Source organism: Saimiri boliviensis, chromosome 6 (assembly GCF_048565385.1).
Source record: "Saimiri boliviensis isolate mSaiBol1 chromosome 6, mSaiBol1.pri, whole genome shotgun sequence".
NCBI lineage: Eukaryota > Metazoa > Chordata > Mammalia > Primates > Cebidae > Saimiri > Saimiri boliviensis.
Genome location: NC_133454.1, coordinates 83,186,039 through 83,212,633, shown reverse-complemented (window position 1 = coordinate 83,212,633; position 26,595 = coordinate 83,186,039). Strand labels below are relative to the sequence as shown.

The 26,595-nt window shown below is 35.6% G+C and overlaps 1 protein-coding gene across 11 annotated transcripts in view; it reads left to right on the top strand.

Annotated features, from left to right (window-relative positions):
• The first annotated feature begins 1,418 nt into the window (after positions 1-1,418).
• BTBD10 (BTB domain containing 10) overlaps positions 1,419-26,595 on the top strand; it is a 76,274-nt gene continuing 51,097 nt past the window's right edge. Inside the window, exons 1-4 of one of the 11 annotated variants that reach the window (XM_074401110.1) lie at positions 1,526-1,615; positions 4,963-5,027; positions 13,429-13,468; positions 20,538-20,695. In XM_074401110.1, coding sequence (XP_074257211.1) covers positions 20,595-20,695 — 101 coding nt within the window. In that variant the 5' untranslated portion in view covers positions 1,526-1,615; positions 4,963-5,027; positions 13,429-13,468; positions 20,538-20,594. Of the gene's footprint in view, positions 1,616-4,962; positions 5,028-13,428; positions 13,469-20,537; positions 20,696-20,722; positions 25,793-26,595 lie in introns of those variants that run through there. The other 10 variants (XM_010345726.3, XM_074401115.1, XM_003919849.3 and 7 more) reach the window with 10 other exon arrangements.

The following is a 26,595-nucleotide window of genomic DNA, read 5'->3' as shown; positions in this document are numbered from 1 at the left end:
TGTGTACCTATGCAACAATCTTGCATGTTCTTCACATGTACCCCAAAACTTAAAATGCAATAAAAAAAAAAGAAAAGGACAGCTTTTATTTTGATATAACAGTTCCTGTTTGACAGACCTTCTTAGCCCTAACTTGGTCTACAAAATGACTTCTTTTGAGCACAGCTTCTAGGAGAAAATTTTGATAATAAATCAAGTCTGGTGACATTTTTGTTGTTTTTTGCCTGAGAATTTAATGTTTCTCTGTGAGAATACCCGAATCACAAAATTCTTATTAGATTGCTCTTTATGAAGACAACTTGAAAGATTATTGGCAATTTCCAATTTAGTAAAATGTTGGCTATAACAACTTAGTGAATTATGACAATAACCTGTTTCTCTTAGGTTTCTGACATCTAAGTGTCCTTACAGGAGGAAGATGAAGCTCACTATCCTATCATTGTCCAGCTCAATTGCTCATCAGCATAAACACTGATTTGGAAAATACTTTGGGTATCACCCGTAGGAGCGTGGGAATTTTCTCATCCGAACTAAACAGTGGTTAGAGGTTTTTCAAGAAAGTTCTCGCTGCAATACCTGTTTTCATACTCAAATCAGCTCCTCTTCCTCTTTGCAGCGCCCTTTCCTCTCTTCCTAAAACTGGAGAACTTAGGCGTAAGATTCCGCTCAAATGTCGCTCCCTGGTGAAGGCTTTCTCAACGCGGCCCAGGGAGCAGCCGGTCACTCCCCGTCGCTCCCAGAGTTCGCGGCAAGCAGCTCCGCTTTCATCAGAGAATGATGGGATTGTCTCTTTTCCTGTAGGTCTCGCCCCCAGGACGTAAGCTTCGAGGGCGGAGACTGTGTCTTTTAAATTTTTTCCTGTTTTTATTGCCCAGCCAGCCCTTGTAGGTGACTCTCGATGCTTCATAGGCGGCCAAACTGAAGGACTGTCAGTTGGCACACAGGTTCCCGCCAACCGAGCGTTTAAAAATAAGCAGCGGGGAACGCTAGGGAACAGTGGGTGTCCCTCACGACAACCGCCTCTCATCCGTTCCAGCCGGTCCACGCCGACAGAAGTGATTTTGGAGTTTGCTTTGACGAGGAAAAAGCTTCCCTTAAAGAGTCCCTGCGTTATTTCTCCAACTCTGTGACCGAGACGCTGTCCGCTTTTCTATAACGGTGATAGAAAGCCAAGGGGAAAACGTAGGATTCAAAGGTTTGAGGGTAACAAGCCTCAGCCACTCGGGCTCGAGGCTGATTCCGAGGGGCTGCCTGTGAGGAGAGGTCGCGCGGCGCCTTGGTCTCCACGTAGCCAGCACACAGGCTGAGAACCCACCCGGAGCCGCCGCGCCCTCAACTGCCTTCTCCCTCGGTGCCCCGCCCACTCCTGGGTGGAGAGCATCGATCTCGCGAGAACGCGGCTGGCCTCGCCTCTTCGGATTGCGAGCTCTCGCGAGAAGAGGCGAGGAGCCGGCCTGCAACCTGCCGGGGCGGCTCTGCTACTCGCAGCCGCCTCAGTGGACGCCCCCACAGCCACCTCCAGAGGGATCTGGCTGAGGAGGAAGTGGAGGTGTCACCGGCCTCGGTTTTTGCCCCAATTCTCTGTGGGCACTGAAGGGGGACTACAGGTTCGAGAGTGAGTGTACTCAGCTGGGGAACTTGGCGGGGGCGGCGCGGGAGGCTGGGCTTGGCCGGGGCGAAAGAGGAAAGGGGCGGAGGGCGAATCAGGGCGTGAGAGCCGAACTGCTGTGGCGGTGGTCTGGGCGGCCGGACCCTCCTTGGGGACCGTGCGTGGCTTTTTATGTTCCGGCCACGGGCACCCGTTAGAAGAGGCCGGGATGGGGCTTGAGTTTTTGGGCTGCAGCTTTTGGGTTGCGAGTCCGGAGGCCTTTCCCTGCGGATGAAGGCGATACCCTCATCCCTTCTTTCCAGGGCGGAGGAACCCCGTGCCCCGCCCCTTCCCTGTCATCTCCGACGGACGCAGAGACTTCCTGAGGAGGGCGCATCACAATAGGGGATAAGGTGGTGGGAAGCCTCCCTTTGGGTGAAGAGTGAGAGCCCACTAATGTGCTGCGTGGTTTTGTGCTGTAACCGTTTTTTTACGTATGGTAAAGCTTTGTTTTCCCAAAACTTGCACGGAAAAGGTTCTGATGTCTTTCTTCTTAAGATGCAGGTGCCCTGACACCCTTATCTTTGGGAATGGGGCGGGGGAAGGTGAGACATCGTTTAGTAATTTGTTAGTGTGGGTTACTGTGACTGTCCCTGGGCCTCACAGATTTCTTGCTTCTCCTTTCTTCTCGGTATTCTGAGTCCATGATGAAAAGTCACTTGTCCAGACGTGCTGAAAGATAGAGCTTCACTTGCTTGTGGCTTTGTGCACTTAGCGAACAAGATTATTTTATGAAGATGTATTATATTTCAGAGTTTTCATGCTTTTTATTTAAATTAGCAATCTAAATGAAACAGCACACGATATTGATTGTATTTGGACAACTGAGTTCCTTCCCTTCTCTATCCTCCCAACCCCCAACTACACGAATTTGACCAAAATCTTTTAGAGAGGGGGTTAGGAATACATTTTCAATGAATGAGACTGTAGAAATCGGAATAAGAGATATAATAATGCAGCCATAAGGGCCAAAAGAGTTGAAGGGCCGAAAGATTAAAGTTCAGGCCTGAAATCCAGAACTACAGTTGTCATTCGAATATAAAGCTGAAAGCAGTAAAATACTTGGGATGGGATTTGAAAGTAGATTAAGACTGTCAAAAAAATGTGAGAAGAATTACTTCTGATGACGTAAATGTGTTTTATAAATTTTCCTAAGATTTCTCAGCGTGTATGACCTAACCGCTGTTATGTCAATACGTACAAAGTAGGAGGGAAGGTTCTGAAGCATGGAATGTGGTAAGGAACCACCAGAGTAACAGTGTTCAATCAGGAAAGCTTTTAGTGTTTCAACAATGTTTTTGTGTTATTTCACCTTTTTTCTTACTCTCAAAAAAGCTTTCAAATGAACTTTTATCCCTCTATAATTATGTTACCCTTCCCACCAGTCTGAATTTTCTTCTTTCTAAGCTGCGTGAATTTTTAAAATTATTAACTATCGATTTGTAAACCACTGTATTCTTCTTTCGGCTTTTTATAATAAGTGACTTAAGGAAGTATGGAAGTGATATGGAAAATAGTATGCACCTTTCAAAGCCATAGCATGAGCAACAAACTCACATGCCTTCGGGTACTAGTCAGATAATTAAAATGAGGGAGCTGCACTATACCTTATCAGAGAGACATCCAGTTCTCAGGTCTACCTAATCAATGCCATATATGAATATGGACCCCATCTTCAGCATTCTCAAGAGAACCCAGAAATCCAGATTTTTGCATGCAGTGTCTTGCTTTTTAATAATACTGACAACTGTTGTCATTGGGCACATCCTGTTAAAAGAAAAAGAAAAAATATTGACAATTAAAACCATTAAAAATTCTTTGCGGCTGAATCAAACCCAAACCTGTCTATAGTTGTTTTCGGCTCTCCAGTTTAGAAGCTCTGCTATAGATCAGAATTCATAAATTTTATGTCTGGAAAAAAGGTTTAAAGCAAGTTTGAAGTTTCAGACTTAAGGGGTCTTGGGAAAAATGTCACGTCTGATTGAAAACAGTAGTTAAGTTTAATGGCTGTTAAGTATAGTAGGGCAAATTGAACTGGTATTTACTATAATGTTTTAACTGTGGAAATAACTGAAGAAAAAAGTCAATATTTATGGTTTAATAACTCAGTTCTGAGCAAAGCTGATTTATAGGTATCTTGTACAGAAATTGGATTATTTAGAAACTCTTTATTGCACTTGCAGCTAATATATAAAATTAAATACAAGAGACCCTCTACAGTCCATCTCAAGATTTGAATGTTTATTTTTGCTGTGCTATCCCACATTGTCTTCCTAGGCATTGACTTTTACCGGAATTAAAATACTGGATTTTATTCCATGCCAGATGGAGGTTGGAAGGGTTTGGCAACAGGATGGAAAGAAATAGGTGGAGAAAGTGTGATGTGAAGCAAACGCTCTTGTGCCCCTTCCTTACATTGTTCATTAAAAGATTGATTTGTGTTAGTTTTTCTTGTAAGAAGAATAGGTACATTAATTGATTAAACTTAGTGCCCTATACGTAGTAGAGTTTAATAACATGAGTGGAATTGACCTTTGTGGATTAAACCTCGTTTACCCATTAATGTGAAGTAATTTAATCACATAATCTGATTCATACCTAGTTGGGTTACGGGGAATGGGAGTGCTAGAGGTCAAACCTAAGTAAGAGGTGATAATTAGGCATATAGAGGGCAAGTTGAGGGTCCTCACTGGGGGTAAGGGTGAGAGGAGGTTGGGTTAGGTAAGGGAGAGAATTTTGAAAAGGAAGATGAATTGATTAAAACCCATTTGTATATTGTGCAGTTTTACAAAGAGGTCCACCTTTTATAGCTGAATGTATCATAACTTGTTCAGAGACTACATAGAATACTGGTTTTTAATCAGGACTACTTTGGGAATTTGCAGACTTGATTTTCTTCATTTTAGCTCAGTCATCTCAGGTCAAGCTAGGCTAATAACTCTTCATCCAATCCCTGCTTCTCTCTCACATAGGAAATGAAAGAAGAGGAGATAGTATTGTTTGTGAGGTGCTCCTGTTGAAGAGTTTTACGATTAATTTCTGAAGAATTTGTTTTATATTTGAGAAGATTGTGCTTGTTGAAGGGGGAACCATTGTTTTAGTCTCTAGGTGTTTCTGCCATGACTCATAAGCAGGAAGTTCTTTTTTTGGAAATAGCTTTCCCCCTTCTTCCCATCCCCTGAGTTGCAGTCCCAGAGGAGAATTAGGGGAGGCTAGGGGAAGGGATTGAGTATACTTTTGTTCAGTGCCTTATGATTCAGTTTTTGAGACTCTCAATTCTTAGGATATACATTGTCTATTCATTTGTATGGTAGGCTTGTCTGAGCACGCTGGACTACTATGAGGGAGAAGGAAATGGAACATCTACAGTTCTAACTGGGTAAGTTTAAATTGCAGTTGAAGTAATAAGGGTTTTTTCTCATTGAATTCAGTTATATTTTTATTGGCATCTATTTGAATTCTTTTTGTTGTTGATTCTGAACTGAAAGTAAGGCGGGTCGGGAAGGTACAGATGTTACCTTCTCTTGTTAATGGATGAAGAACTATTAAAACAATTTTCCACTTTTTAATAGAATCTTCATCAGGGATCAAGCCAGTGTTGCATTTCCCTTAATGTATCTTGGTCTGGTTTACTTTTGGATCTTTGCAACTGAGAACTAGTTTACTAAGAATGTATCAATCTATAACTTGAAGATGGAAGGTGAACAATCGGAATTCAAGAAGATGCTTTCTGATAAAGGATTAAAAACTAGGCAGTGGGAATACAGTGAACCGTGTATTTGAAATAGTAGAAACTTGAAAGTAAAAAGGAAAGATTTTAGTTAAATATGTACCCTTAGGCACAGATTTCTCAAGATTGTAAGTTATTGTTGCCAGTGAAAGCATCTTTCTTCACCCTGTTAATAGTTTAATTATGTTATTCTGTTTAACAATGTAAGGTGTCTGATTACATGGTGCATATTTTTAGTCTTTGTAGTTGAAATGAGTGCTCTCTTAGTAGTTTTGGTGACAAATTGAAGTTATTATTTAGTACTTAACTGGTAATGAAAGTCTTACAGTGAATTTCTGATTGAAGTACTTGATTAGAAACTATGAAAAATATTTTTCTAAGGTTATTTTATTTTACTGTCTTGTTTATTTTCCACTCCACCCACAGAAGCTATAGGAACTAAGGTCATTTTAAATCATAGTCATACTTTTCTTCTTGAAGTGTCTTATTTATTATCATTTACATCTGAATTTAAAGCCCATTGTTAGCTCTATGACGTTAATGTTAACCTGTCTGAGCCTTTGTTTCCTCACATGAAAAATGTATATTGAACACAATTGTCAGGGATTTTTTTCTTTCTTTTTTTTTTTCGAGATGGGAGTCTTGCTCTGTTGGCCATTCTGAAGTGCAGTGACACAATCTTGGCTCACTGCAACCTCTGCTTCCTGGGTTCAAGCAATTCTCCTGCCTCAGCCTCCCAAGTAGCGGGACTAAAGGTGCACACCACCACACCTGGCTTTTTTTTTTTTAATTTTAATTTTTTAGTTGAGATGGGGTATTACTGTGTTGTCCAGGCTGGTCTCAAACTGAGCTCAGGCAGTCTGCTTGCCTCAGCCTCCCAAAGTGCTGGTACTAGGATTACAGGCATGATCCACTGCACCTGACCAATTGTCAAGGATTTAAGGGTGAGGTGAAATAAAGTATGTAAAAGTGCTCTTAAATAGTAGAAATGTTACATAAGTTGTTAACACTTTGTTCTGTGTTTAAGCTCAGGAAATAGCATACTGGCATTATTGCCTCCTTCTCCTACCTCTCTATCTCCAGTGATCTTGAAAACATATCCATTAGTTATGTGTACATTCACATCTGGCTGTCTCATTTGGAGAGGAAAAGTTCAACTGACTATTTACAGGCTTGCCAATATCACTCCTCCTTTGGAAATTACAAAGCTTTTTCTTTTTCTTTTCTTTTTATTTGTTCGATAAGCATTGAACAATAGGAAGCTCTTTTTCTTGTTTTTCATGTTGGCATGTATTGTCTGATATCTGCTATTCTGTGTAATATGAATGCTAGGTAGAAAAGTAGGCAAAAGGGAAGAGATTAGAGTGAAGAGAAAGATGGTGTGGCATTTAAAAAATTGTCTTTTGGGATACTGTTATCTACCTCTAAAAAACCATTTTTTACTAATTTGGATTATTTTCCTTTAATGTATTTGACTATTATTGCTTGTAGCAGATGAATAGAAAATTATCCTATTCTATTTGTAGACTACATGAAATGTCAGCTTAAGAATAAATGTCATCCCAAGAAACCAAGTGGGTTTGGAAAAAAATAAAAAATAAATAAAATGCTAGTGCTCTGATACCTGAGAAAGAATCTTGGGTACAAAATTGTACAAGTGTGTTTATGATTTTCTCATTTTTGGGTAGCACACAAATAGTGCTGAATTGATTTAAAGGTAATTATTTTATTCAGGACAATTTATATAATGCAGGCTGGAATTTGATTTTTCTCACATCAAGATAGCAAGCAACATGATCTGGTTTTTTTTGGCTTTTCATTTGTTCATTTATAATTTTCTTATAGAAGACCATAACCTCCTGTAAGATGGTTAACTGTGAGACATTCTTGTTTCTTTTTTAATTTTCCAAATTGTTGGAGTTTTTTTTTTTAAAGAGAATAATTATTAGAGAGACTAGTAAGATTATGAAACTGTTATACTGAAAGTACCTTTAAAACCATCAATACACCAATTTTTAGAAGAGAAAACAAATACAAATCAAGCCCCTTAACTGATTTTGATCAAAGATATTTTCAGGCAGTAAGGTGGCTGAGACTAGAATACAAATTCACAAGTCTTCTGATATGGAGTGGTTTGTTCCTGTGATCCCCCTAGTGGATTTTGTGTGCTTCTGGGGTTATATGAAAAATGTGTTCATTGTGCTGTACAAAGAAAGCAATAGAACTTCTATTTCTTTTTTACTGTATCCTTTTAAAATTTCCATTTTGTGTGTGTATGTACTATTTAGACAATACTGGTGTGATAGTATATGTGCACTGTTTATAAATATACATGTATGCAGCTGTCTGTGTTAGTTGAACTCAACATGTTAAGAAAAGGACAAACTGCCATATTTTAAAGTGGTATGACATCTTTAATCATTTTTGCTTCCCTAGTGAATTATATTATTTAGCAGTAGACTGGGCCTGGCATGGTGGCTCATGGCTATAATCCCAGCACTTTGGGAGGCCGAGGAGGATGGATCACCTGAGGTCAGAAGTTCAGGAACAGCCTGGCCAACATGGTGAAACCCCATCTCAACTAAAAATACAAAAAAATTATCTGGGTGTGGTGGCAGGCGCCTGTAATCCCAGCTACTTTGGGAGGCTGAGGCAAGGGAAACGCTTGAACCCAGGAGGCGAGGATTTCAGTGGCCTGAGGTTGTGCCATTGGACTACAACCTGGGTGACAAGAGTGAAACTGTCTCAAAAAAAAAAAAAAAGAAAAGAAAAAAGAAAAATAAGAAAAGAAAAAGAAAAACAGTAGACTGGAACAGTTTATTTATTTATTTATTTATTTATTTATTTATTTATTTATTTTTGAGCCAGGGTCTCATTATGTTGTCCAGGCTGGCCTCGAACTTCTGGGCTCAAGCGATCCTCCCCACTCATCCACCCAAGTAGTTAGGATTACAGGCACATACCACCACACCCAGCTTGAATAGCTGTTAATTTTGAAATTGTTTTATGATGAGTACTTTGAAAGTTTTTCTATAAAAATTGATTTCTTTGGAGTAATTCCTTTCTGACTGTAAAAGTAATGTACATTATGTACAACTGGGGACATTTAGCAAGGGACAAAGAAGAAAATGGTACCATAATCCCATGACTCGATAATTGCTTCCAGTCACAAATACATGTGTGTACACAGATACGTACATACACACATGGATATTACATATACCACTATTTATTTATTTGGGTTATGTAAGTCACTGCATGGTTTAAATATCTAAAGTATATCAAAAGAGAACTCAGAAGTCTTGATTACATTCCTAATACCTTCACCCAAGTCCAACTCTGCCCCTATAGGTAACCATTGTGATTAATGTCTTATTTATACTTTTGAGTATTTTTCTTTTACAAAAATAAATAAATATATGTATATTTGTCTTTGCATATATGTACATACTTTTAAATTTCCCCTTTATTTCACAAAAGGTAGTATGTTGAATTCAGCTTGTTCTGTACCTACCTGTTTTTTTTTTTCTTTTTATCATGAGTGGGATTAGTACCTTTATAGCTGTTGTTGTTTAACATAACAATATATCTTTGATATTAATCTATATTAGTATATGGAGATCTTTCTTTTTCTTTTTTATAGATGCATAGTATTCTGTTGTGTGGATGCACATAGTTTATTCAGTTAGCTCCTTTTGATGCACATTCAGATTGTTTTTAATCTTTTGCCATTACAAATAATGCCACAGTGAATATATTTGCAAATATTTGTGGAATATTAGTGGAGTTGTATCTTGTAAATAGTAGTGGTAAATTTATGTGTAATATTGTTGGATATTAAAAATTCCTCCCTACAGGGGTTATATCATTTGTGTTTTTCTTTTCCTTTTTCTTTTTTCTTTTTCTTTTTTTTTTTTTTTTTGAGACAGTATTTCACTCTGTCAACTAGGCTGGAATGCATTGGCATGATCATGGCTCACTGCAGCCTCGACCTCCCAGGCTTAAGTGATCCTTCCACCTCAACCTCCCAGGTAGCTGGGACTACAGGCATGTGCCACCATGCTCAACTAATTTTTGTATTTTTTAGTAGAGATGAGGTTTCACCGTGTTGCTCAGGCTGGTCTCAAACTCCTAGGATCAGGTGATCTGTCAGCCTCAGCTTCCCAGAGTGCTAGGATTACAGGCGTGAGTCACTGCTCCAGGCCCTCATTTATACTTTTCATTGGCAGTGTATGCCAGCATTGAGAATGCTTTTCCACAGCTTTACCAAAAGTGTATATGGTCAAAATTGGAGGTATTAATTTGCATTTCTTTTATGAATGAGGTTGAACATATTTTTATGTTTAAGGCCATTTGCCTTTATTTTTCTGAGGATTGCCCATTTGTTTTTGTAGTCTCTGTTTTGGAGAAGAGAAGTTGTCATTTTCTTTCCTTCTTTAAGGAGCTCTTTATATACTGTGAAATTAACCCTTTTAATATAGGAAAAACATTAGTTGTTTTTAAAACTTTATTTTTTCTGTGCTTTTTGCAAGTAGTGCTGCTTTTCATAGGCAAATAGGAAAGGCTTTTCCTTCTTCCTGGTTGTCAGTGAAATCACCCATATTTTTTCTAGTATTTGTGTGGTTCCAATTTTTATATTTAGATAGTTTATTCATTTGGAGTATATCCTTGTATGTGGTATGAGGTATGGATTCAGTTTCATGTTTTCCTGAGTGTTTATTCAATTGTCCCAATACCATTTATTAGTGTCTCTCTTTTTCTCAGTGACTTGAGATACCACTTTATGATATATTGAATTTCTTTATGTTTTAGAGCTGTGTTTCTGGACCTTTAATTCTCTTTTATTCATTTGTTTGTCTATTCATGTACCATGGACTTTTAATTATTCAAATGAGCCTTAATTCAAGGATCTTTGAATATAAGAACATTTTAAATTTTGTTAAAATGGAATACTACCTATAATACTGAGATACACAGCTGTGTAAAGTGTTTCTTTGTGAGCATGTATTTTGTCTCAGGGCAAATTTTAGATTCCTTAAAATGAAACCCTTAGAGGCTAAATAACTTCTTTGGTGGAGAAGGTTCTCGTGTTTCTGCCTCTAATTATGAGGACAATATGGTAGCTACCAGACACATGTGGCTATTTAAATTTATATTAAAAATAGACAATTAAAAGTTTGATTCTTCAATTGTAGCCACATTTCAGGTGCTCAATAGCTACATGTGGCTAGTGGCTGCTTTTCAGACAATGCAGACATAAAATATTTCCATTACCATACTGTTGTGACAATGGAAAGTCCTGTTGAGCAGTGCTGTAGTCTAGAACTTGAATTGTATTTAATAGATCCTTTTCTAGTCTGCTGAATTGATGGCTGCTAGGCAAAAACCTGAAAGGAATGGAAGGTAAAGGGAATAATGAAGAGGTCAGAATGGAACAGCGTATCTGATAAAGCATAAAAGCATTATGGAAGGAAAATGTTGTTTAAAATATTGTCTGACTTTGTTTAAAGGTTAAGGAGTTGCTTCTTAAGAGTTGACTATAATCTCCTTCAATTTAGGCATCGGCTTCAGGAGAATTGCCTGTATTAACTGATATTATGTCAAGGTGTTTCTGGTTTTGAAGTCAGTACTTTTTGGTCATAGTAGAAAAGTAAAACATCGTTATTTTTTAGGATATTAAAAAATATGCCTTTTGAGTTTTAAGAAGGCAGCCTATGAACAGTTCTAGTTATTTACAGTGCTAATCATGTAATGTAGATACTTTGTAAATGCTTAAGCTGTGAAAGTTTTTTAAACATTTATTGAGCTGTTTGCATTAGGAAGGAAACAAATGAGTAACACTTCATTTCTTGAAGTGTTAATGCCTTGATTAAGGAGTCAGCAAAATTTGAATAGAAATTCTATAAAAGTGATAAAATTAATTAACACAAAGATTTATTCAAATCACCTCTGGAACATCAAGGGTGGACCAAGCTGACTTTGGAAGTCTTACATCTTGGTCAATTAGAGATTGTCCTTTAAGTAGACAACAAACCCTACTTTTAATGGAAATATTGTGGAGTTCCGTTAAATGTTTGTTAGACTCTTCCCTAGCAGTTATCAAAATGCCTGAAAGGTGCTAAGTGCTCAGTAAATAGATTCTGAATGAAAGAATAAATCAATTTTATTTAATTTTAAAAATCTTTTTAATTTTTAAATTTTAATTTTATTTGATTTTTAATTTTTAGACCTTGGGGTCTTATTATGTTACTCAGGCTGGTCTTGAACTCTTGAGTTCAATCAGGCAATCCTCCTATCTCAGCCTGCCAAGTAGGTGGGATTACAGGTACATGCCACTATTCTTGGCCACTTTCATTTTATATGGTGAAATTAGTTACATAAAATTGAATCAGTTACAAAAATATCCTGAATAGAGTTCTCAGCTAAGCTTGCCTTGTTTTAACTGTGACAAATCAGAAAAGGACAAACCTTAACAATTGAAAGGGCTTCTGTGAGATTTAAATAGGCACATCTTTGAGGAATATTTCAGGGAAACTTAGGGCTTGTTTGTTAATATCTTAAAATATGTTTCTAGGGATGTTACATTTTCCGTCTTTTATCTCCACTATCTTGATGTGTATTTCCTGAGAGCATTAGAAATTGAATTGTTAAATTTTTGCTCATTTGAGAATGAGATTCACATGATTGGTGCTCTTTGCCATAACTAAAATGTGGGTATAGGTATATGACAGTATTAAAGACTGCTTATAAATCTTTGTAATTCTTATTTCTGCTGCACTAGTGAATTATATTAAGTAAAATGTCCTTCAGTTTCTTTCTTCTTAATGTAGTTAACATTTTATAAAAGCTTACAAACAAATTGTACTAGGTTGTGGGGACACAAACATGAATCATACTTTGTTCTTGCCCTCAAAGATCTTATAGTCTAATGGGGGACATTTGGCAGAAACATTTTCTATCAAATAATATGAAGGAATAAAACAAAAAGTAAGTCTCCTTATTCCAGCATTTTCTCAGAGGCAACTAGTTGTAGTTTTACGTGATATTTCTAGACATTATCTTAACATATACAAGCACAGATGAGTGTATGTATATGTATGTGTTTAATTTGTTAATTTTCTTTTTTTCTGTTTTTTTCTTTTTCTTTTTTTGTGTGTAAATATGAGATTACATAATGCATATTTGTACCTTGCTTTTTAGCTTAATAATATGTTTTGAAATGTTTTCTGTATCAGTATCTATATATCTCATTTTTACTGGTTGCATTATATATTTGTGTAGATTTTTAGCCAATTAACTTGATGAACATTTAGATTGGTTCTAGTTTTTTTTCTAGGACAGATAGTGCTATTTATCATGTCAGGGAGAGAAAGGAGATATATTCATTTTGTGTGTATGTGTGTATTAGTGTAGTGTTGTGTATAATTAAACAAGGGCTGAGCAAATCTTTAAAACTTAATGTGCCTAGCACTGTTTTATATAAGGTATCCTGTCTTAACAGTTTGGTGGTTAAAATAGTAATAGATTACATAATGAGAATTGTGTCATTTTCATTTCATGTTTAAGGAAATTGGGGTCTTGAATGTTAAGAAACTTTTACAGAATCATACAAGTTTTTTCTGATTATAAAACTTCACTATTGTGGCAGAAGTAGAAATGAAAACTCACCAGTTTTCATTATCAAAAGTTTATGTATGTCGTTTGTGGCAGTGGTAGGATGGCTATTGATTAAGTATGGTTGGTATGGTAATGGGACAATGTGACTTGGGGTTTTTGATCAAAAAGTAATTTCATTATGCCTTGCTAATATATTCAATGCTTTTAAGTGTTAATTAAAATCATTGCTATTTTTTCTTTTAAAATTTAAATGCAATACAATTCTTTCTAGTATATAGTTCTGTGAGTTTTGATAAAAGCATACAGGTGTTTAACTACCACTACCACAATTAAGGTACAGAATAGTTCCATCACTCACCAAAATTGCTTTGTGCTGTCCCTGTGTAATCACTTCAGCATTAACTCCTGGCTGATCTGTTCTCTGTCTTTATAGTTTTGTCTTTCCAAGAATGTCATGGGACGGAAATCATATGGTATGTAACCTTTGAATCTGGCTTCTTTCACTTACCAATGCTTTTAAGATTCATTCATGTTTTGTGTGTATTCAGTAACTTTTAGGTAAAAGCTAGGTACTACCTATATTATTAGATACTGTACCTCCTGTTTCTACCTAACATTATAGGTACTACCTATATTATTAGATACTGTACCCCCTGTTTCTGAATCTCTTTTCAATTTTCTTCAGTCTTTCTTGCTCTTTATTCTGTGGATTGGGTAGTTTCTATTGATCTGTTTTCCAAGTTCCCTGGTTGTTATTGTTATCTCCATATGCCATTGTTCCTACTAATTTTTTGTTTTAGTTACTGTTCTTTCAGCTGAATTTTCATTTCTTTTGATAGTTGCCACCTCTCTACTGGTATGCCCTTTGTGTCAATCATCCAGACAGTCCTCTTCTTTTAGTTCTTTGCATAGACTTTTTCTTTAATTGTTCGAATATATTTATAATAGATGTTTTGAAGTCATTTTTTGCTAAATCTAACATCTGAGCCAACTTGGAGTCAATTTCTGTTGTCTGCCTTTTACTGTTTTAATTCTTGGCATGTCTCAGAATTTTTGGTTGAAACCTGGGCATTGTAGTATATTTATGAGGATTTGTTGTTGTTTTGTTACTGTTTTAGAGAATGTTAAATTGCCTGGATTCAAATTGCAAACTTGTTTCCCCTGAAGTATACAAGCAGCTGCCATCTGTGCTTATTGCTTACTTCTTCTAACTACTTACTTTTTCAGCTTGTTTTTCTTGGAGTCAGGGCAAAGGTAAGGCTTTCCTGTACCTCTGTAATCTGGTGGTCAGCCAAGAATTTGGGCAGAGATTATATTCACATTTTGGAATTCACCCTCTCTGCAGGTTCTTTATTTCTGGGAATTCCCTGTTAATCTCCAGTTTACCTGCTAGTGGTGGTCTTTGTCCTCTGATACGCTAACCAGTGAGGGATTGAGATTTCTGCTGCTGGAGGTGTGTACAGTTGGGGAATATGTTTAGCTTAGAAAAAATCAAAATCATGTCTCATACCATGCAGCTTTCAAGGGTGGAGTCCTCTGGTCTCTGCCTGCTTTTTTGTCAGGCTCCCTGGGGTCTCTCCTCTACCTCCCATACATGTGTGATTTAGCTATCAGCCAGGGATTTGAGCAGAGTTTATGCTCAGATTTTGGGCCTCACCTTTCTTTATTTCTTTCACTTCCACTATGTCTACCTGAAATTTCAGCCCTGAGGTTTTTTCTACCACTGTGAGCTGTGTGGCTGCCTGATTTCCTTCACCATATTTGTGAGGGATGGGGAGGCCACTCAGCAAAAAAACTTCGAACTGAACTCGTGATTCCGTTCCTTCTAGTTGTAGTTGTTCAAGAGTAAGCTCTTCTTTCACGGCTGTCTGCTTTTGGACACTTTCCACTGCTTTTAATTAGCTGTTTTTTATAGTTTACCCAGATTTAAATAATCGCTTTCTGTTTGAGGTGTGTATAATCACTTCACCTGGCTATGTTTACAAGAATTTTTTTCCATTTGTCTGATCTCCTTTTCTTTTAAAAGTTGCTTCCACATGTTCTTTGTCCTACATTATTATCTGTGGTAGTTTGCTGTCCCTCAAGGTTTCTCTTCCAGTTCTCTGTGTTGCTAAAGATGACTGTTCTGTTCCTTGTCAATTAATTTTTGAATTTATGTTACACTCCATGGGAAAATTTAGAGTAGGTAAGCAATCATGAGGAAATTATAAACATTTTCTTGGTAGGTCTATCCATGTCATACATTTTCTGTCTTTTTGGTGATACAATCTCTTTTATTCCTAAGGAGAGAAGCTCATCAAGTGGTCATTAAGTTTCTGGTCCTTAGAGTTCTTCCTCCATGTAGGCCCCTCTGAAAGCCTTCTTCGTAGTTAGTGCAAAATTAACTTTGTAAACATTCAGGTGTTTGCTCTTCTGTCTGCCACTATCAAGTGATTCATTTGCTCTTTGGGGCTATCTCTCCTCCTTTTGGTCATTTTTACATAGAGAATGTCACTTTAGGACATTTAGCTGGCTCAGGTGTCATCTTGGCTTCCTCCTGGTCAGTCTTTACCATCCATATATTTGGATATTTGGACTTCTGTAGCTGAAGGCAACCCTTGTCTTCTGGTTCTGGGATCACTGTGTATTTCTATCCACTTCTCTATTCTCCCTCTTTTACCTTTCAGGTCTTTCTAGTAATGGCTGCACATGAAATATTTTGTCTGCCAAGTTTGAGAGATAAAAGTAATTTTACATTAACAGAAAAGATCTTGTGTAATGACACTGTATAGAGTATGCTGTGGTTTGACTGTGTTCCCAAAAATCCATGTGTTGGAAACTTTATCCCCAATGTAAACGTGCTGGGAGGGGCCTAATAAATGTTGATTGGATTGTGAGGGTGGAGCCCTTATAAATGGATTAATGTAGTTAATTTCAGGAGATGATTAGTTTTCAAGAGCGCCGATTATTATAAAAGCGAGCCCAGCCCTTTGTGTTTTCTTTTGCCCAAGTTCTCTTGCCCTTCTACCTTCCGTTATGGATGACACGGCATGAAGGTGCTTGCCTCATGCTGGTGACATGCTTTTGGACTTTCTGGTCTCCAGAACCATGAGCTAAAAGAATTCCTGTTCATTATAAACTACCCAGTGTTAGATATTCTGTTATAGCAACAGAAAATTGACTAAGAGTAAGATTTTAATAGGATGGACAAAGCCAGAAGGTGGCTGAGATTTAAGAAACACTGTTGGTAATAAGCAAAAGTATCGATTTTTTTTTTCCTTTAAACTATTTGACTTGAGAAAGGTACCAATTTTTATGTACTTAGCTTGGTACATTGGAAAGAACGTGGGATTTTAATATTATCTCTTAAGATTTCCTCATATATGAATAAGAATATAGAGTTGTTTCAAGGTTTAAATAGGAGAAAGTATATAAACTTTCTAAAACATCAGCAAGTAGTGAAAATAGAGTAAGTGGTCTCCATACACTATGCATTGTCTTTATTTTGTTCTTCCATGTATCAATACCATTAATTGATACTATCTGGAAATAATGTCCCAAGGAGCAGTTCTTTATTTTGTTACTATAGTCTTGAAGATTTTCTCTATCCCTCAGCCTGCACCTCCTGTTTAGTCAGAATGTCCCAGAGAAGGGAAAGTAATTGCATCATCTTTTTCTCAACTTTTGGCAATCTCCTGAGTGCCTGCCCCTAGCCAACAGGCCCAGTGCTTCCAGCCTCTGTACAGATGATTTCTAGATTATTTTGAATTTAAATTTATTTCTGTCATGCCTAAACATAGTAATGAACAGTGAGATATTTTCTGGGAACTCTGTTTGGAGTCGTCTGGTAATTATTTTTTGATTATTACAAGATCCTAACAACAATAAACTTTAGTTTTAGACATTGGGAATTCAAGTGCCAGATTCTGAAGGACCTTTTTATAGTAAGGAGTTTAGATACAGGCAGTGAGGAGCCATTCAGTTTTTAGGAAGGCAGTTCTGCTTATAGCAGAGCCAGTATGGAATTGAATGGTGATAAGAAGGTCAGCTAAAGTTTTTACTGATAGATGATAAAGGCTTAAATAAAGTCAGCATTTTTATGAATGAAAGGGAAAGAAGGAGTCAAAAGAAGATTCTAAAGTAGACTTGATATGGGGAAATGAGAAAGAACTCAAGAATGACTTCAAAGTTTTTAGCCTGGTGAATAGAAGTGACATTAATTAATGTGAGAGGCCAAGATGATGAGATGGTTGAAGTTGGGGTGCCTATTAAAGAATTCAGATAGTAATAATGCAAACATAGATTCTATGTAGTGTATAAATTCTGATGTTCTCAAGGGTTTGTTCCTTATTTCTGTTTTGTTTGCTGTCTCACTCGACCCAGCAAGTAGAGAAAAGGGAAGATGGAATCGTAATGAACCCCAAGATTTAATGAGGATGAAGGATAAGGCAACAGTAGAACTTGAATAGAGGTGCTTCAGGTGGGAGAGAGATGCAGGATATGGAAACATGAGAGGAGTCTTTTTTCCCCTTTCTAGGATGAGTTTTTGAGTGCAGGAATAATCTCTAACTTACTTCAGCATCTTGCATATTGGCATATTGTAGCAAATGCTCATAAGTTCTTTAATGAATGAATGAAATCAGACAAATAGAATATCACTAAGTATGGCACAGAGGATGGTTAAAACTGAAGAGATTATCAGGTATTACAAAGTAGTATATAATTTGTGCCAGTAGCCTTTTAACCATTTACAGTTATAACTTAGATTATTGATAAAATTTTAAATCACTAGCATTTTTGTGTATTTTTACACAAACATAAAACACATTATGTTTGTGTAGGCAAAGATAGGCTTAGTTTTTCCAAACATTTCAACTTGAATTCCACTTATTTTATAGTGTGTTTATAACCCTATGACTATTGAGACTGAGGACTGGGGAAAAATCTTTCATGTGGTGGTACCTGAGTTTTATTGACAAATGAAATGTGAATATGATTTTTCAGCTGATATTAGAGCAACTTCATTTGAACATTCATTACTTTCTCATGTGTTGCTGTGAAATACATGCTAATTGCTTTAAATAGGATTGATTAAGAAAACATGTGAGTATCTCCCTCCTGCTGCCTTTTTACCATCCAGTGTAATGGTGGTAGAAAATCTGAATCTGAATTTGCCTTGCTTATCAATTCCTTGTTTTTGATCACTGCCACCCATGGTTTAGGATCGTTCTTCCTTCAGTGTACATCTGTGGCTATCCTGTTCAGAAGAGTATCTGATAATTAAGGATAAGGAAGACATAAAATGCTCTTTAAAGATACGTTAGTTTGTATTTCCAGCTATTCTGGAGGCTGAAGTGGGAGGATCACTTGAGCCCAGGAGTTGGAGACTGCAGTGAGTTATGATTACATCACTGTACTCCAGCCTGGGTGGCAGATTGAGACCTTGTCTTGAAAGAAATGGCTGGGCACGGAGGCTCATGCCTGTAATCCCACTAGTTTGAAAGGCTGAAGATTGCTTGAGGCCTAGAGTTCAAAGAAAGAGAGGAAGGAAAAGAGAAAAAGAGGAAGAGAAGAGAGAAAGAGAAAGAAAGAAAAGGAAAGAAAGGTTAATCCCTGAAATAGTTTATACTTGAGGATATGTAGAGTAAGGAAAAAGTGTTCTAAATCTCATTCTACAGAATCTGCCAAATTACTCCATCTTTATTTTCCATTACTGTTTCTTTCTACTGTCTTTATACCTTTTGCATCTCTTTTGGTGACTGCTTTTTTTTCTGATTTTTTCCTTTGTTTCTCTGATTTGTTCATTTTCCCCATTTTCATCTCTTTGACCTCATCTCTTTAGTACAGATAACTAGTCATAATACAAAGTTGAGATTTTTAAAAGTTTTTTTTGTAGTGAATACATTTTTATTTTTATAATCTAAAATTCAGATGAGATTGACATTTTTATGTTAAAAATAATTCATGGTTTTTGTAGTCATCTAATAAACTGATTTATGATACAGTCATTCTTAAGGAAATAACAAGTAGGAAATAGTTTTCCTTTTCCAGGAGCATTTGGCAAATAAACTATGTGACATTTGTTCAGGAATTTGAATCAGCCATTTATTCAAAGGAAGAATTTGATCCAGCAATTCTTCCTTTCCCCCTCTTCTTTTATTTTTATTTCACACATGGATCCTACCTACTTATTATATATATTATATGAAATGTTCATTTATTGAAAAATTTTTAACTGTTTTTAGAAAGAGGGTACTATGAGAAAAAATTAGGCAGTAGTAAAATGGTTTCTCTAAAATGAAAATGTATTTTCTACTGATTTTTGATATGGACACAATTTTAATGAGTTTATCTTTGGCATTCTTTGTGAAATTGTACTGCAATACTACATAAAACTCAGGAAAGTATAGTATTTTCCCAGTTCTGGAATTTTCCTTTGACTTTTATGTACAACTCTACTTCTCCTCCCTCCTTTGACTTTTATGTACAACTCTACTTCACCTCCCACCATCAAACCCAGCTTGGAAAAGCACATAGAAGGTATGCAGGAGTGGGTGTCAGGAAATTTGGGTTCTAGTCCAAGTGTATAGTTTTGTTTAAATTGTTTAACTTTGTTTGGTTTGTCTTTTGGTGTCCGCAATTTCTGAAAGTCAAATCATCTATTTCCAAATAAGTACTCTAGTCTGAGCATTTTTCAGGATCAAGGTTTTATTTCATATAGTGAATTATCATTTTTCTTTATAATTCCACCATTTACCAGCATTGTGACTTTTGGCAAAGTTACTAAAATTCTGAGGCTTTCTATTCTGTATATGGGGATCATAATGCCTTACATTGCAGGTGATTATGCAGGTTAAATTGGATAGTGAATGTGGTTTAAAAGTGTTTAGTTCAGATATTCTGTAAAGCTGTTGTTAAGTGAGTTCCCTTATAATTTTGTTTGACTGTAGTAGAAATAGCAGTTACAAGCATCACATGTCAAAAGGCATAAAGTATATGAATTGTATTGATAAAACATTTTTATGATAATTGCACTGTAAGATAACATCAGAATGTTTACATACATTTATTTTTGAGTAAAAATTAAATTTCTATTCAGTGTTTAACTTCATTTAAAAAAATCATTAAAGAAATAATGACATTGGTTATTTGGTTTTACTAGATGCTTTCCTAAGCATCTTTTGGTAATTAGGAAATGTGTTCCAAGTGAAAATTGGTCTAAAGGAATCATTCTGTGGAATTGTTTTGCCTTTTTGGTACCATATTGATATTTGGATACATGAGGCACTTACACAGCAGTTGTTTAAGTATATTTACTAAATATAAACAGCACAGCATTCAACTGTTACATATTGGTAGCAGATTTATGAAAAGTACCTAAAAAGATTTCTGGTGTTTATTTTAATCTGATTTGTGGCATTTGTATGATTCATATTTTATAATCTATCCATCACTTTAAAAATATGTCACAATAATATCAAGTCTGTACAATTCTTCATACAGGAATGACTATTTTATTCTTCATGCAATAGATTTAAAGGTCAACACTGCTCTTTTATGTAGGTTATGAGTGCTACATGTGTGCTTTCAGAGCAGTAGTGTGAGGAAGCTTGGAGTGGGATGGCAGGACGGCCTCATCCCTATGATGGTAACTCCAGTGATCCAGAGAATTGGGATCGGAAATTGCATAGTAGACCTCGTAAACTTTATAAACATTCAAGGTAGGTAGAAAACATGTATTTCACATATGAAAGCTCTGCTAAAACTGATTGTAAAGAATACTGCTGTATTTGGTTGTAGCAGGTCCGGTCAGAGGATGGGGGCTGCTTTACATAACATGAATGTTTGTATGTCTTCATAGACAACTTTTGGAGAAACATTTCTTTTTAATTTTTTAATATTTGTATTTGAATATTTATATCTGACTCTAAAGATGGTAAAAATCACCCTAGTTGACTCCACGAATAAATGATATAATTGACTTAATTGGGAACTCTGACATGACAGGTTAGTTATTTGTATTTAAAACTCTCTAATAGGAATTTATTTTGTGCTCTGAATACATTCTATGTGTACCTTATACAGGATAATATATAGATTTATGTCAGTGTTTACTTCATACATTTTTAACTATCGGAATTTATATTGCTTTGTCATCCTTCTCATGAATGAGAACAATTAATCTTTCTGGAATGACTACTGGCTTATTTAAAGTTTGATGCATGAAAGAAATTTATTTCAAGTTTCAGCCCATCTACCTATTACTTTTAAAACTTCCATTTTCTGCTGTGTAACTTAATGAGGAATACCTCATTTTATACACTTTGTGATCTGAAATTTTAAGATGTTAATTGACAACTCATAAACCTCATATATTACAGGTATGTAAACATGTTTTCATAAAGCATAATCTATGAATATTACTTAGGAGATATTATTGAACTTTTAACTTACTTGAATATGGAATTCTCCTGACCACTGATAGCAAATACCAGCTTTCTTAGGGAAAAAAAAAAAACAAAACAAAAAACAAACCCATAACGTAATGGTGAAATAGTTTTTGTGATTTTAAAGAAATAGTTTAAATACTTTAAAACTTTATGCTATAGCTAGAAAATATGAGTGATTGGTACTTTTTAAGTCTCCTGATAAGATGTTCACCTTTATTGTGAACTTTTAATGTGATGAGGTCTAAAATGTTAATGTTGACTTTTTTATAATTGATAAGTTCTTGACAAATGGCATTAGTATTTTTTAGTGTTTTTTTGTTTTTTATGTTTGTTGATTTTGTGTGTGTGTGTGCGCGCGCGCACGTGCATGCATGTGTGTTCAAACTGGGGCTTTTGTTCTTTTTCTCTATGTTATGGATATTATTTTGTCATTTAGATTAAAGAGGTATTAGTTTTGCCAGGCGCTCATGCCTGTAATCCCAACACTTTGGGAGGTCGAGGTGGGTAGATCACTTGAGGTCAGGAGTTCGAGACCAACCTGGTCAACATGGCGAAACCCCATCTCTACTAAAATTACAAAAATTAGCCGGGCATGGTGGTGTGCATCTGTAATTCCAACTGCTTGGGTGGCTGAGGCATGAGAATTGCTTGAACCTGAGAGGTGGAGGTTGCAGTATGCCACTGCACTCTAGCCTGGTTAACAGAGTGAGACTGTCTCAAAAAAAGAAAAAAAGTTATTGGTTTTATCACATTGAATGTGGGGCTGTATTTATACAATGCTATATATATGTGTATTTTTTTCAAGTAAATTATATGGTATTCATCATACTTTGTGCATTTTTTCTGCTGAGGTACAATACTGCATTATATAATGAAGAGGTGACAAGGGAGAAAATAAACCATTGTTTTATGAAAACTACAGTGGGAAAAATGTATAAAAAGGAACAGTACATTTTTCATTACTGTTGTTTCATTGTCAGTAATGAATACCAAAGCTCTTCTTGATACCTGTAACATCAGTAACTTTTTAGTGCTGTTTTTTAAATTTTTTTGTTTTTTGAAATGGGTTCTCACTCTGTTGGTCAGGCTGTAGTGCAGTGGCGTCATTTCAGCTCACTGCAATCTCTGCTTCCCAGGCTTAGGCAGTCCTCCGTCCTCAGCCTCTGGAGTACCTAGGACTACAGGCACATACCACCACCAAACACATTTAATTGGAGCTATTTTTAGGTAGACTGCAGCAACATTAACATAGAATAGAAAATAAATACCAGTGAATTGATTTTTTTTTTAATGCAAAGACTATGAAGTCCTTTAAATGAGTTTTATTTTTGCCTCATTCATGGAAAATCTGCCCAAGAAAGAACTTTTAGAGACCTCCTGTCCCTATATGCTTAGGAACATATAACTTAGGACACTTAAAAATTATGATTTGACTTTTAAAAAAGTGTTACTTTTTGAATTGATATTAAGTTAATTGGCTGAGAGGTGTTAAAATGTAACAGCAAGTAACTTGCCCTCAGTTCAGGAGCGATTCAAAAGTGTGTCACAGTACTGTTTTAGAATGCTTTAGTATCCACATATGGAACTATTAGAGGACAGCAAGGCACTTAAACTATGGTAATGAGTTGTAAAGTAAGAGTTCAGAGAAAGAATCATTATCAGCTTGAGTAGGTGAAAATGAGACTTGAGCTAATCCTGGATGATTAGAGTATTAGGTAGATGGAGGACATTTCTGGCAGGGACCTTCAGATTACCTTGACTAGATCTGAAGGTAGAGCTCTGTGGATAGTATTATTGTTCCCATTTGGCAAATGAAAAAAATGAAATTAGAAAACTTGCCCAGGACCATCCAACTTGTAAATAGCAGAGCTAGGATTTATAAACAAGTTTCTCATTGTTTTTATTTTCAAATTTTAAATAACTTATTATGATATATTTTAAATACATGCAAAATAGAAAGATATAATGAACTCCTGCTATTCATCACCCAGCTTCAATTTACCAACTCATGGCTGATTTTGTTTCATCATGCCTCTACCTACTCTCATTCCTTTTTTTGAATATTGTGTATTTTATTTAGGGATATTTGAGTAAAAGAAAACCAGACGAAACACTGGCTTAAGTTAGGGGTTTATTTTTCTTATATATAAGAAGTCCAGAGAAAGGCAATGGCAGATACATGTTTAATGTTAGGGTCAAAAATCTCTTATTTTCTTGGCTTTCCCCTCATTATTACAAAGTGAATATTGTAGTTCCAGATATCATGTTCACTTTCTAAACAAAAAGGAAAAAGGGACAGTGAGAAAAGACTTCATTTCTATCAGGAAATTAAATTTCTCAGAAACTTCTAGCAGATACCTGCTTATAAACCAGTCATTGGTTAGAATCATGTCACATAGTCATCTCTGGATCAAGGAGACTGAGAAATACAGTTTTTAAACTGGGTGCATTGCCACCTTGAGCAGTTGGGGATTTAAATCTATTAACTTAAGGAAATAAGCATACTTTATTGTTTTAGTTTTTGCAGGTAATCTAAATGTTGTCTTGTTGAAATTTGTGTTTTCTTTTGTTCTATTTATATTTTGGAATAGAGTGACTTTTTCTAGTCTTGTACTTTTGATTTTTTTCCTCACTTTTCCTTGCTGGCTAGGATAAAAATAAGTTTTTTTTATTCACAAAAGTAACAGCAACAGTTACTATCTAATGTGTATTTACCATTAAGGTTTGAGAGTTTGTGAACATTGCCTATGGTTTCTGTTCTATCTAAACAACTTTAGGTACTTTTAAAAATCATTTAATTATTACATTTTATTTCTGATCATTTTCTTTTTTCAAAAGATTAAAAAATTGGCACATAATTGTATATATTTCTAGGGCACACAGTAATATGATACGTATATCATATATTGATCCTATCAGAGTAATTAGCATGTCCATCATCTCAAATATTTATCTTTTTTTGTGTTGGGAACATGCATTAAAAGGTGCTGCTTTTTAAAACTTTCTTTTGAATGTAGATATGTATGTATCTCTTTAAAAAATTTGTTTACAGTTAAACTAGTGTAAACATGGATGGACTTTTAGGGTGCCTATGATCATCTCTCAGCAGGTTTATGTGATTGAATTGCTTAAAATTTACTGAATTGGTTTAAAATTCGATTTGTTTATAAGTTGCTGAACTTGTTTCTGTGTGAGTAGTTTTATAGTTTTATAGAGAGTTGTATAGTTACATACTTGTATGACACTTATATGGAACAGTTTGGAAGGCTGCTGAAGATGTTAAACATCATTTCAGTTGAAATATATTTGGCCTGAATTTGTGGCAACTGCTTTTTAAATTACGAATTAGATGACTTTTTGCTGTTTAAAAAAGAAAAAAGCACCTTTTCTGTATAAGGAGGTTAAAATGTCTAGATAGATGATAAAAGCTCTTAAATATTTGGATTGGGTGGAATATGACCACATAAAACTCAGATCTGCAGTCCGCTCAGGTTACTAAAGATAAATGCATCATACATTCAGTATAGACTATGCCGCAGGGTTTCATTCCCACATGAAAGTACGCATGCTCGTTTCTCCTGAGACTGCATAAATCTGAACGTTCCAGTTTCTGTTTTAAGTCACTTCATAGCCCTAGCAGCAGTTTAGAAATGCAAAAGTTTGGTTGCTTTAAAGAATAGTTCTTGAGTGCATTCTTAATTAAGTACAAATAATATTTTCTCTTTGATTTTAAAGAGCTGTACTGCTGAGAATGGATACACAATAAAATACTGAAAGGAAAAAGAAAGTTGGCTGTATCCTAGTTTTCTAAACCTTGGCAAGCTGGCAGAGCTAGAATTAGCTTTACAGATGGCATTGGGCAACATATCTACATATCTCTAAGCCCTCAACTCCTGCATTTTGTTATGCCTGTCTATCAAGTACAATATCCAATCGCTGCTTAGAGATGGAGAAATGGGACGATCACAGCTCACACGATGCTGTTTTGTTAGAAACGTCAGTGCTGCACAACCCACGGCTGAGTCAGTGTCTGTGAGAAAATAAACTGAATTAATATGTAGAGGGGGTTGTATCTCTGAACATTTAAAGCCTAAATACTGCAACAGCATTATTACAAAGTAGAGGGAGGAAGCTAAAGGAAGTCTATGGACAGGTGAGGTAGGGGGAGACTGGGGAATTTTCTGATTGTTCAGAGGAATCTTGAAGATGATGGAAATATCAGATGTGCTAAAGTTTCCTAGTAATGCCCAAGGATGCTGACCTGGCTTTCAGTGCTTCATTGTTTGAAAGAGCAGAGTCCCTTTATACTCTGATTTCAAATTTTTTTTCTTGTTTTTGTGTGTCTACCTTGGCATATACTAAAGGAAGGTGTGTATTCATTTATTACATGATATCTCTGGGTTATAATTATTTACATATATGAATTTGAAAGAAAGATTGAGAGGGATATGTGTGACCTTTGTTTCATTTACATGTCTAAATGTAAAAGACCATATGTTTGATTTTCAGTTTAATGGCAAGTTACTTAAAATAAATATGTTTTTATTGTTTTTGTGGGTTTGATGCTTTATGTTTTATTTCAAGTAACTTGAGAATGCATTGTGTTTGGTATTGTTTTATATGAATATCATTAAAAAATTTAAGGAAAGATTAATTTTGAAATAATATTTTTGATGTATTTGAAAATAAAGTTCAAGATAAATGAAATAATTGAAATAATTTTCTAAAGAAGGAGTTGAATATATTTTTACATTGGATGAATTAAGGATTAACTGAACCATTTATATATAGTATTTTACAGAACTCAATGTACTTAAATGATAGAGCTCTAATTGGTTAAAATGACTATTTCAAGTCAAGGAACCTAGAATCTGAAGGTGATCTAGCTACTGCCACTGAAGCAGGGAGTAAGTTCATGGATTAGTGAATACTATTTTTCAATCACCCAAAAATTTCTAAATAAAGATAATGGTTTTTCCTGTGAGATTTTTAAATCTTAACAGGTGATATTGCTCACTTCATTAGGAAATTTTACAACAATTTAAAACATTTTGATGAAGGTTTTTTTTTTTTTTCCTGTCTTTATTACCCTTATCCTACTGATCCTTCATTTTATATGGACTTTTGGAATATACAGCATTTTACATTTACTTTGTTTTTAATGTATTTAA